Here is a 13,382-nt window from a genome sequence, read left to right as displayed (position 1 = left end):
GATGGCTATATGGCCGCAGATCCTCAACTGTGTGCTTGGCTGGAAACGACTAGCCCAGTGCAACTAGCGCTCGTCGCCATGGCCGCTCACAGCTGATTTGTGCTCCTCTCCATGGCCACCACAGCAAGATTTTGCTACAATCATGCTTTTTTTGCTGGAACCAACACATGTTTTTGCTACCACCCACTCATCCCAAAATCTGCTACCGTTGTGATTTTTGCCGGAACCGGCGAACCATTTTGCTACAACTATTTTGGGTTTTGTTACTACCGGTGTTTCGTGGATTTTTTGCTACATCCATCTCCATGACATCGCCTGTTTCTTTCAGTCTATTTTTTGCTACAACCATGCTTTGATTTGCTGGAACCGAAGATAGATTTTGCGACTACCGTATTTTCTTTTTGCTGGAACTGAAGACAATTTTTGCTACATCCACCCACAACGGTCTTGGTCGACGGCGGCGACGGCTTTTTTTTGCTGCAACCGTCTCGGATTTTTGCTACTACCGAGACACCATTTGCTTCTATCAGAGTCTTGCTGGAAGCATCAGGAGTTTTTGCTACCATCCCTACTTTTTTTGATTTTGCTGAACCAACCTAAAAATTGCTACCACCGTCTTCTGATTTTGCTGGAACCCGTAATTTTTTTTTGCTTCACGCGGCGGCGGTGAAGGCGGGTCATGTTTTGCTTCGCCGGCGGCGAGCAGGGGCAGCGGTGGTCCAAATGAGGGCAGCGCAGGCCAGCATGCAGGATCGCGCGAGCTGCGGCGTTCCCTTTTTTTTTTCCTCTTTTTTCCCGTGGGGGAAGATAACAAAAGAGGATGCGGTACGGGACAAATCTGACGGTTATGCGTTTTTATATCGAACGACCCTAGATGGACCGGCCGAAACTTGCGCCGGTGCGTCCGTGCAGAGTACTGCCCTTGTTATTAGGTAGAGATTTACATCGTCGGTCGCCGTTGCACGCACGGGAGGGCATCCCGCGTCTCTCCCCGTGCACATGGCGAGGCCATGCGCACGCAGCACCATGCATGCTACGTGGGGCGCGCATCAGGGCTGTATATATTGCTCCCGTACCGTACGTACATACATACGGATTTCAGTGGTAACCCGGCATGGGTACTATTTTATAGATTGATTCTTTGTGTTTTTTACGCAAAGACCAATTATAACTCAGAAGCTAAATACAACCTATGACATATTTTTTTATGACTGAAAGTATATGTATGGTTCCTTAATTACATGACTGTGTCGAAGGGCCATATAGGCCGCTCTTTTATTACATGTGAAGTGGAAATACAAAAGGCAAGACAGTAGGCGATCTAGAGCTGTCTGCCTCCAGAGTATAAACTCTGAAGAAACAAAGAAGAAGGCCCACCACCTGAGCCAACACGAAGGCAAGAAAAAGAGGAGAAACTAAAAGAGATCACTGACACAGCCAGCAACCCTCCAAGCCCTAATATCTTCACTGATTTGATCCAGCATCCTATCAATGTTGCACGCCACCTGCTCAAAAATTATGGCATTATGTTCCTTCCAAATCCTCCAATGCACCAGTTTGATAATGGTGTCAAAATTGCGCCGCTCGTTCTTGAGAATCTCCTTCCGCGCACTCAACCACCAATCCTCAGTACTGGCGAAGCTATCATCAGGAATTCAAAAATCTGCGTGCATCCATTCTCTGAACTTCATCGAAACATGTTGTGTGTCTAATTTCCCAGACCTATTTGCGGAACTCCTTGTCTCCCCGCTACGGCTCCGTCACATTGGGTGGCTGAATATTGGGGTGCTTGCCTAGACGATACACAATAAGCTTGTGATTCGGCGTGTGCCTCTTTGGCGTGGTACGGACGCCATTTTCAAAATGTGTGGTTATATGCAGCTTTGGCGGCTGCTTACCCGCCCGCAGGACCGAGACGCCATCGACATCCTCATCGCTGATCTCCGTGTGATGGCTTTCCTCATCCATCGACATCCTCATCCTTTGTGTTTTATTTAGGGTTTGTTAAGTTGTGCCCTCAGCAGAATCCTTATTGAACCTACCTGTTTGTGCTACCTTTGTGTGTCTGTGTGTCTGCTTCGTAAACCTTTGTTGGATGTTGTGGCTTGGTGATTTGCTTTATATATAAAGAGGGCGAAAGCCTTTTTGGGTAAACCTGCTATGTGAACCATAATGCACAAAAAGATATGTACCGTCTTCGTGTGTCGAGAGGCACATCGGGCAGTTTTCATTAGAAGACCAACCCCTACGCTCCAGATTATCAGCGGTCAAGCACATGTGATGGACCGCAAGCCACATAAAGAATTTGCATCTCGGGGGAGCCTTGGATCTCCAAATCGGCTTGTGGCAAGCAAAACGCACATTCATTGCAAAGAACATGCTATACACGCTGCTGGCCGAGAATTTGTGATCAGCGGTCAACTTCCAGACTAGGCAATCTGAAACACCAATAGATAAGGAGACACTTTGAGTGATGTCCCAAATTCTGAGATGTTGAGCCATGACATGTATCGAATGCCTCCCGCGATATCATTAATTCAGTTACGATTGCAGAGAGCCTCTTGGACAGAGCGCCCATAATCCTTGACAAAGGAGAACAAAGCTGGAGCAAAATCCTCAATGAAGCACCCTCCAGGCAGCCACTTGTCGGTTCAAAATTTAGCCCTCTGGCCATCCCCTAAGAAAACTGAAGTGACTGCTTTAAGGATGGATGATACCTTCTTTTTTTAGCCTCCCGTCGCATAAGTAGCGACCTGCACGAATGATGTAATGACTACCCTGCTGTCTCCGGCATGGACCCGGTGAAATTGAATTTTCTGTGAAGATGCGGAGTACCAATGGCTAGACAGTAAGCCCCCGTGCACCTTGATTATAGCTTCGCAGTGATAATGTGTAGGATAGGTGGGAGGTGGTGACACTTAATGACCAATCCTGAAAGACCACTCTTTCATCTAAGGTGGGAGGTGATGCCACGGCCTTTCTTCGGCGTCCCATCTCATACATGGCCATTGGCAACAAACAACTCTGGTATGAAGGAATCTGGCCGCGTTGATCCATCAACTAGCCGAGACCCATAGGCCATTAGAGACACCATTACTTCTTGTAACATCGCTAGTGTAAAATCATAAACTGGACAACATTTTATATGACACGTGCTAGAAACTAGGGTTCTACCCGGTCTAGGGTGTAGCCTATAAGGGAAGGAGGGGGAAGGGCGAGGGCTGGCGCGCGGCGGCCGGCGGCGTGGCGCCGTCCTTGCGACGGGAGCAGCGGCGGCGAAAGAAGGAGGCGGCTAGGGTTTAGGTCTCCCAGCTCCCTAAAGGAAGCCGAGCAAATATTGATTGCTTCTTACTTGATTAGATTGATACATCTCCTCTCCTTATATAGAGAGGTTTACTTGACTTCTAAGAAAACGATCCTAATACGATAAGATAATTGGGCTAAGCCCCTAATTAAGATACTTGGGCCATAACCCACTGGGCTAAGCCCCTATGCCGGTCATAACACTTCTCCCCACCTGCACAAACAGCTCGTCCTCGAGCTGTAAGGTGGGGAAGCGCTTGCTGAACTCCTCGAGGTGATCAACCAGCGTCAAACACCTTCGCGACAGCCGGGGCGGCAAGGTCGGCGGCGACGGCGTCCTCCGGAATGTAGTCTGCAACCTCCAGGTAGAAGAGTCGCGAGCAGGCGTGGCCGGGTGTGTAGGGCTCGTCGCAGTTGAAGCACAACCCTTGGTGGCGACGCTCGAGTAGCTCGGCCGAGGTGAGCCGACAGAACAGGCGCGCCGCGACCGCGGCGAGGGGTGCCGCGGAAGCCTGAGCAGGCCGACCCTGAGCGGGATCTGGCCAGGTTAGCGACCCAGTGGCCCAGGACGGCGACTCCTGCTGGACGGCCACCGCGCGGCGCTCGAACGCGCGGCGTAGTACATGGCCTCTGGATATCTTGGGGTCCCCGAAGCTCCACGTCCACGCGGATGTGATCCGAAAGTCCACCGACAAAGAGGTCGGACCGCTGCTGCGCCGTCATGCTCGACGCATGGCATGCCAGGGCCTGAAAATGGTCGGCGAAGTCCTACACCGTGGAGGTGAAGGGAAGGCGGCTCCCGTGAACCGGAGGCCCAAAGCGAAGGAGGCAGAGCTCGCGGAAGCGCTCCCAAGGGGGCATGCTGCCCTCGTCCTGCTCGAGGGCGTAGTACCAGGTCTGGGCTGCACCGTGGAGGTGGTAGGATGCCAGCCAAGTGCGCTCCAACACGAGCGTGCGCTGGCCATGGAAAACTGCTCACACTGGTTGAGCTAGTTAAGTTGGTCCTCTGTGCCATCATAAGTGGCGAAATCGATCTTGGCGAACCGTGGCGGTGTCTGGGTCGGTGCGCCATGGCCGACCGGCTCGGCGGTGCGGAGCAGTGATGATGACGGCGCCCGGTCAACGGTGGGGAGGCCGTCGTAGGCCCTCGCGGAGCCGGACGAGGCCCCAGACTACAGCGTGGGTACCGGTGGATCCCCGCCCTCTGTGTACACCGGCGGTGGCGACGTCCCGATTAGCCAGGACGGGATCAGGGACGGTGACGGCGGAAACCGGACCTGCTGGATCGGAAGTTCTCCCGGTGTGGACTGGCCCAATCTGGAGCTGGGCGGTGGCGGTGGGAGCTGGACCGGTGCGGGCGGCGCGGCTGGGGCCGGCGCGGGCCAGTGCGGCCACTGCGGCGCTGGGCCGGGCGCGGGAGGCGCGGGTGGCTCCGTGAGAACGGGCGCGGGCCACTGCGGCCAGGACGGCGCTGGGGCGGGCAGCGGCTGGAGCGACGGTTGGGCCCCGGTGATCGCCGCGGGTACCGAGTACCAGGGCAGGTGCAGCAGCGGCGGGGGCCTGCCGGTGTAGCCCGCCTGGAACGGCAGCAGGGGCATCTCGCTCGGGCCCGACGCGTTCTGGATCGGCCAGTGCGTCGCCGGGTGGCTGTAGGCGGGGGGCGCAGCCGGCGGGGTGGTGTACGGGCCGACCAAGTACAGGGAGATGCCCTGGACGACCGTCACGAGGTTCCGCAGGGTGCTGGTCATCTCCTCCGGCGTGAAGACGGAGGTTGTCGGCGGCGCGGAAGTGACGGGGGCCGACGGCGTTGGGGATCCGGCAGTGGTCATCGGGGTGGTGGTGATGATGGGCAGCGGCGGCGTGGGTGTTGATGACGACATGATAGAACCCGATTCTTTGGGTACCAAATTTGTAGAAACTAGGGTTCTACTCGGTATAAGGCGTAGCCTGTAAGGAAAGGAGGGGGAAGGGCGAGGGCTGGTGCGCGGCGGCCGGCGGCGTGGCGCCGTCCTTGCGATGGGAGCAGCGGCGGCGAAAGCAGGAGGCGGCTAGGGTTTAGGTCTCCCGGCTCCCTAAGGGAAGCCGAGCAAATATTGATTGCTTCTTATTTGATTAGATTGATACATCTCCTCTTCTTATATAGAGAGGTTTACTTGACTCCTCAAACGATGCTAATACGATAAGATAATTGGGTCATGCCCCTAATTAAGATACTTGGGTCATAATCCACTGGGCTAAGCCCCTATGCCGGTCATAACAACAGAAATGCCCCAAATTCTATGTTATTTTTCTGTTGCTTACTTGCTTGTAAATAAGATAGTATGTTTGAGGAGAGAGGTCTTTTCTTCCAGTTATGAGAAACCAAGTCAGTTAGTTTTTTTTTAACAAAAAGTAAGTTAATCAGCATAAATGGGAAAATTCAAAAATTATGAAATTGCCAAACTGTTTCTCTTCTCTTTTCAGTTAAGTGAACTTTCTTCATATATCCACAATTGTACATACTACCAAAATTGCTATCATGATGATTGACGAATCCTTTAAAAGGTGGATGCCAACCGCAGGGAACTAGAGCTCAAGGTATCTACAAACTAAGGCCTCCTTTGGTTTAGAGGAATCTTGTAGAAATTTCATAGGATAGGATTTCTATAGAAAAAATTCCTTTAGAGCCCTTTGATTTGTAGGAATGGAATCCTATTCCTGTGGAGGAATTCTTCCTATCCTCCACATTTCATAGGAAAATAAACATTAGCCTAGACTCAATGGAAAAAATCCTATGATGTGAATCAAAGAGCATCTCCTTTCCTATTCATACTTATAAGATTTGAGATACATGTCATCTCATTTCCTATGACTTTTCTATTCCTATGATTTTTCTACCCTATGAACCAAAAAAGGCCTAAGAGCGTTGAGAAGAGAAACTCTGTTCTGGATCAATCTCCTGTACAGAAGTTCCACTCCGCTCTCAAGATCTCCGATACTGCGCTCCAGCGCTTGCAATTGCTCCTCTTCGCACACGGTTTTGCTCTTGTGCAATGTTTTGGAGACAAGAGACCACTTGGGCATCTCAATTTGCTTGGACAAGACTGAGGACGTGGATTCAAGCAGTGAAATGGTGATCTTTCTTGCTTCTGCCATTAGCATGACCACCCTGGAGTCATTCTTATCGGAAGCAGTCTTCTTGCTGATCTTCTTGAACTGCTTTTGAGCTTTCTTGGCTAGCCTGGCGTATGCCTTGACTTGAGCAGACACGTCGTCTCCTCTCTTGAGGGACAACAAGAGCTCTTGGATAGTCATCTTCAATTCCATGAAGGTCTCCTGCATGGCGTTGCAGAGATCGAGCACGATGAGGGACCGTCCGAGCTCTGCCTCCACTGCCACCCTTTGCAGGGTGTGGCAAAGGCTGGCTTGGCTGCTTGGTGTGCACATCATCTTGTCGATGCAGCTGTAGATGTCTGCCAGCCTCCTCAAACCATGGCACATCGTATCGATGGTTGCCAAGGGCGAAGAGATGGTTGCGCTGAGGCTCTGGAGCTGTTGCTCAACTTGTGTGTTGTTGGAGCGAGGGCTGGAGGGCGTGCTCGCCGACCGTAGATGGCAAGCCATTGTTGAGGACTGAAGCTTCGGTGATGTTTTTTCTTGTGTATGGTAATAATGGAAGAGAATGGTAGGCTGTTGGTGGTGAAGCCTTGGGGCTGTATCTGTATTTATATGGGAGAGGCTGAAGCAATTGGTTGATGAAGAGAGCGGTGGACAGCAAGAATCTGATCCAGACAAGCTGTTGCTTATCTGTTTTGTTGTGCCGTTGGCGACAGACGAAGAGCATCCTGTTTGTTCCTAACTGAAATTAGATGGGCTCCCCCTCATGGGCAGCAGAGTAAGATGCACGCTCAAGAATCTGTTGGGTTCAGATGAGAGTATGAACGGAAGAAACAGAAGAGCACAGGTGCGTGGAAATTTCTCTACTAGTGTCGAGGCATGTTTGGGCAATCCGAAGCAGGCAGGCAGGATCCTCCATGTTTCTATTCAATTTGTCAAGAGCGTGTTGGGTTCAGATGAGTATGACACATGGAAGGTTGCTTCATGGTTGTTGCCATCGCTAGCTGTGACAAATCGATAAAAACACAGAATTGTATGAATGTCCGTGATTACGTCCTGAATGTGTGTGCGGATGAAAGGGATTCGTCCTCATGCTGCTGGATGAAAGATACTACTAGTCTTGTGGCGTGACGTCCAAGGGAAAGAAAGGATATGGCGAGAAGCTGCAAGTCCCAGTTTGATGTACTAACTTCCAAGATGAGCGAACCATGTGTATGTGCAGCAGCACTTTGTAGCAGCGAGGCAGGCAATCAGCCCGTGCCTAGAAATGAAACAGCACTGATTAATATAAGTAGAGTAGTACTACCAGTGCCCTAGTTGGATGGAGAGAGAGACAAGACAGGTTGGGTAGGTGGAAGGACAAGACAGCAAACAAAATCTCTCCCAATCTCAATCTCTGATGGTTAGCAGCCAGCCTCGCTGAATCTATCGTATCGTCACACACGTCGTATATATCAGGCCAGCGACCAGTATGTACTGTATCTGGCAAAAAGTTTGTTTAGAATCCGAGATGATCCTACATGCATGTATGTGTATGCGCCGACGCGATTCCGGGGTAAACTATGTATGTATGCTCCATGGGAAAGGTACGGACGAGAAATGGAGCTCAAACGGATCATGTACCCTACCTTATCTGAATGCGCATGCACGGCAACTACCTTGGAGTTGGCGGCGTGGCTGGACGTACGCGTCCCCATGTGTCCAGCTACAGCCAACCTCTTGCGGTTGGAACGCTCCGGGTACCTGCGTACGTACGTACTACGTACTTACATCGTCGGTCGCCGTTGCACGCGCGGGAGGGTGCTCCGCGTCTCTCCCCGTGCACATGGCGAGGCCACGGCAGGGTGCCCGGCGCCCGACATGACAGCGAACGCGGCACCGTGCATGGGTACGCGCGGCGCGCATCAGGGTATATATGCTGTCGCACAGCGCCACAGATGGAGGATGGAGGTAGCTGCGACTGCGATCATACTCCTACTTTGGCATCTCATCTGAACCCCACAAGTAACTGAGCTCGCTCGTACGTACTACTCTCTCTGTTTGGAATTATTTGTCGTAGAAATAGATGTATCTAGATGTATTTTAATTCTAGATACATCCATATCCGAGCCAAGTAATTCCGAACGAAGAGAATACGTGCGTACAGAGTCGAGTGATAGCCAGACATGGACATGGAACGTGGATCTGTTGTGTTATGATCTGACCTACTCCCTCTATTCGGAATTACTTGTCTTGAAAAATATCCGAGACAAGTAATTCCGAATGGAGGGAGTAGGTGGTTAGGATTAGATGTGTTGAGTATCAGGGAACATAAGATATGTTAGATTAGATTTTATTCTATCTTGTCTTATGCTCTAAATTGCTCATTGTATTGACTAGTGTTTTCTTCTTGGTTTTTCGATTTAAAATCGGTTTGCATCGTCCGCTGCCACCTTCGACCCCACACGCCTCTACCTCGACACCGGCGCGACCACCCATCCTCCTCTACGACCCGGTGCCCTCACGCGACACGGTGGCCTGTCACGGCCGTCATTCGCACATCTGCCCGCCCGTCGCTCTGCGCCGGTCGTCGTCGCCCTCATCCGACCAAGATCCTACATCAACCTCCACCCTGCGGCTACACCGACCCGCGTGTTGCCGCTGCGTCGCCCTTTCGGACCATTCAATAATTTTAGCATAGTCTTCTCCTTATGACAACTCAAAGAAAAGAAAAAAAATTCAAAGAAACACACCGAAATATTTTTGGAGTTTTTTAGTTTTTCTAAAGGAAGCAAATGAAAGAAGGAAAATGAAAAGCGAGAAAACCTATTTACAGCGAAGAGCTCCCAACAAATAACGAAAAAAGAAACGATGAATCTTTTGGTTTTCTTTTAATACTACGAACAAACTAAACAAGAAAGAAAAACCGAAAAGAAGCAAGAAATATTTTTGGATTTTTTGAAGTTTTCAAACACACAAAAGAAATGGAATAAAGAGAAACGTGGATATACAATGAAAATGATGAACATCGACAACTGAAATGAATGTGTGGTACATAACTGTAATGTCGGTGAGAATACGTACTCTCCTAAGCTTATGCTCTTGGCCTAACTTGGTCTATGACCATTGCTGGAAATAGTCCAGTCCAGGGAAAGGCTGCCGAGGCTCCCACTGATGCACCAGTGCAGGTGCAGGTGCTGCCCCGGCGGTTAGGCTCCAATACATGTAAAGGTCATCGAGCATGATAGTGTACCTACCCTGGAAAGATCGAACAAAGCACCAGCAAGCAAAGTAATAATCTCACGGGTGCCTTGGCTAAACACCAAGTTATACTGGAACCAGACCTTACCCTTATCAATGAAACCATGATCAGTCATGCTATTATAATCTAGGTATTTCGTGGGTAAAAGTTCATCTTCATCATGCCTAGTAGGAATCTCAAAATGTCTTGCAAGACGAGAAGCATAAATACCAGCATAAATAACACCATTTGAACGGTTAGTGTGTAATCGTCGTGCAACGATAGCTCCCAAACTAAAGTTCTATCGCCATAAGGTGCACGGCGCAAAATAGTAAGATCATGTGAGCTAAGCGTTCCATTCTCCCATCTACCAGTTAAACATCTCCCAGCAAATAATGAAAAGTAAGGCGGTATGGGAAAATGTAAACTAGCAACTCGGGCTTTAGAGACTCCTCTCGCTCTCCCATGGTTACCGCTAACACAAAGTTCTCAAAAACTCTAGTGTGTGGCTCTAGAGGACTACCCTCATTAGGAACTTTGCATACTTGACAAAACCTATCAAGTGTGATCTCATAAGGTTGATCATAGAGGTGAAATGGTACGGTAGGTGTGTCCCTCCTAGGTATAAATCGAAAGTTTTATACAGAAGTTTTGGCGAGGAGGAGATACTAATCACACTTATCTTGGAGGAACGAGGTGAGTCTGGCATTGTTTGCCAAATGATAGAAATCCTCTCGAATACTCGTGTCATGCAAGAATGTATTACGACCATTTGCACGATCACACATTGGTTGCACGAGGAAGGTTGTACTTGAGCTTCTCCTCCGGAGTTTCCGCGGAACTCTGGCTCGAAGAACCTCTCAAGAGCCTCCTAAGAATTTTATTTTCTCTAAAAATTTTAGTCCCTAAATTAAAAGTGAATGAAACTCAACAAAATTGATAGCAACTACTCCCACAAGTATCTAGAGGCTATATCATGCATCAAAACTACTTAGAACCAAGAAAATTCAACATGCAAGCTCATATACATGGTCACCAACAACAATAGCAAAATATGCAAAACATAATCCACTAGAACAAAAACTAATTGGACCATCGGAGGAGTCACATACCAAGGAGCAATTCCTCCGAACAGTTTTGAAAACAGAGCTCTGAGTAAGGAGATCAAAAATCTAAAATGAGCAAGAACACGCGATAGGAAGCGAGGATGATTTTTTCTGGAGGTAGAAGAAGGCTGCGAGTATGGGCACTAAGTGAGTGGGTCCTTATGGGGTCCACAAGCTTGCATGGCGCTCCCAGGGTGGGCGCGTCATGTGAGCCTATGGCTCACTTGTGCACCCCCCCTCAGGATGTGTTCAGTGCCAAAAATTCTTATATATTCTAGAAAAAGTCATACTAAATTTTCAGGATATTCCAAAGACTTCTAATTTTGGGTCATTTTTATTGCATGGATAATTAAGTAAACATGATAAACATGGCATTTTACTTTATTAAACTAAATAATACAGAGCAAACTATAAGTACTGTAGGTTGTGCTTACTAAATTCATTGACCACATGCTCCTAAAAAAGAATTTCTTAATAAGGTTTATCAAGTCTTATTAACAAACTATTTCCGAAGAACTTTCGTATAACAGTAGGTTACCTTAATGGGAATATGCATTTCCCCAACTATGAGAGTTTGATACTTCTTTTTGGGAGTCGGAAGATGAAATTCAAAAGGTCCAATAGTGATTGTCATAATTCTTACAATAGAGTTGTTACTATTCATTTGGTTGTGTTTCTTCAGAAAATATACAGTATGCTCATTACCGTTGACATGAAAAGTCATCCTACTTTTTGCTGCAATCAATAACAGCCCCTGCAGTATTCAAAAGGGGTCTACCAAGGATAATCGACATATTGTCATCCCCAGTCATATCAAGAATAATAAAGTCTATTAAGATAGTAACATTAGCAACTACAATAGGAACATTCTCACAAATTTCAATATGTAAAGCAGTTGATTATCAGCCATTTGTAAAGATATTTCAGTAGGTGTCACCTTAATCAACTCAAGTCTTTTATATAAAGAGAAAGGCATAACACTAACACCAGCTCCTAAATCACACAAGGCAGTTCTGACATAATTACTTTTAATGGGGCATGGTATAGTAGGTATTCCCATGTCTCTTAATTTCTGAGGTACTTTTCCTTCAAAAGAATAATTTGCAAGCATGGTGAAGATTTCAGCCTTCGATATCTTTCTTTTATTGGTGACAAATCTTTCATATATTTAGCATATGGAGGCATTTTCATAATTTTAGTCAAGGGTGTTCGCAAATACAAAGGTCTAAGCATTTCAACAAAGCGATTAAAAGCCTCTTCATCTCTATATTTTGCTGCCTTGCTAGGAAATGGCATAGGTTTTTGAACCCAAGGTTCTCTTTCTCTACCATATTTCCTAGCAACAAAGCCTTGTTTACCATATCTTTTATTTTTAGGAGGTGGGTTATCTAGCTCAACTGCACGTTACATTTCTATATCATTATCAAATTCTTTATTACTATCTCGTTGAGTACCAATATGATCATCATTATCATTATCGCTAGGCAAATGTTTATTACTAGACGGTGTCTCAGCATGAGAAATAGAGACATCATTGGGATTCTCAAAAGGTTTTTCTACAATAGGTTCACTAGAAGCATGCAAAGTTCTATGCTTATTATTTTTATTTTTCTTCTTCTTAGTGAAGGAAATATGCCCTAGAGGCAATAATAAAGTTGTTATTTATATTTCCATATATCATGATAAATGTTTATTATTCATGCTAGAATTGTATTAACCAGAAACTTAGTACAGGTGTGAATACATAGACAAACAGAGTGTCCCTAGTATGCCTCTACTTGACTAGCTCGTTAATCAAAGATGGTTAAGTTTCCTAGCCATAGACATGTGTTGTCATTTGATGAATGGGATCACATCATTAGAGAATGATGTGATGGACAAGACCCATCCGTTAGCTTAGCACTATGATCGTTCAGTTTATTTCTATTGCTTTCTTCATGACTTATACATGTTCCTATGACTATGAGATTATGCAACTCCCGAATACCGGAGGAACACTTAGTGTTCTATCAAACGTCACAATGTAACTGGGTCATTATAAAGATGCTCTATAGGTGTCTCCAATGGTGTTTGTTGAGTTGGCATAGATCGAGATTATGATTTGTCACTCCGAGTATCGGAGAGGTATCTCTGGGCCCTCTCGGTAATGCTCATCACTATAAGCCTTGCAATCAAAGTGACTAATGAGTTAGTTGCAGGATGATGCATTATGGAACGAGTAAAGAGACTTGCTAGTAACGAGATTGAACTAGGTATGATGATACCGACGATCGAATCTCGGGCAAGTAACATACCAATGACAAAGGGAACAACATATGTTGTTATGCGGTTTGACCGATAAAGATCTTCGAAGAGTATGTAGGAACCAATATGAGCATCCAGGTTCCGCTATTGGTTATTGACCGGAGATGTGTCTCGGTCATGTCTACATAGTTCTCGAACCCTTAGGGTCCGCACGCTTAATGTTCCATGACGATTTATATTATGAGTTATGTGATTTGATGACCGAAGGTTGTTCGGAGTCCCGGATGAGATCACAGACATGACGAGGAGTCTCGAAATGGTAGAGACATAAATATTCATATATTGGAAGGATACATTCGAACACCGGAATGGTTCGGGTCGTTTCGGATGAGTTTCGGAGTACCGGGGGTTAC

At 47.3% G+C, this 13,382-nt stretch overlaps 1 protein-coding gene across 1 annotated transcript; it reads right to left on the bottom strand.

The window, feature by feature from the left end:
* Window positions 1–5,995: 5,995 nt before the first annotated feature.
* LOC119332550 lies at window positions 5,996–6,960 on the bottom strand. The gene has a single exon (XM_037605729.1). It carries the CDS (start codon window positions 6,904–6,906, stop codon window positions 6,166–6,168), a length of 741 nt encoding a protein of 246 aa, XP_037461626.1. The 5' UTR covers window positions 6,907–6,960; the 3' UTR covers window positions 5,996–6,165.
* Window positions 6,961–13,382: the final 6,422 nt, after the last annotated feature.

Source organism: Triticum dicoccoides, chromosome 7A, assembly GCF_002162155.2.
Source record: "Triticum dicoccoides isolate Atlit2015 ecotype Zavitan chromosome 7A, WEW_v2.0, whole genome shotgun sequence".
Taxonomy (NCBI): Eukaryota; Viridiplantae; Streptophyta; class Magnoliopsida; order Poales; family Poaceae; genus Triticum; species Triticum dicoccoides.
Note: the sequence above shows the minus strand (reverse complement) of the source record. Positions and strands in the feature narration are given on the sequence as shown.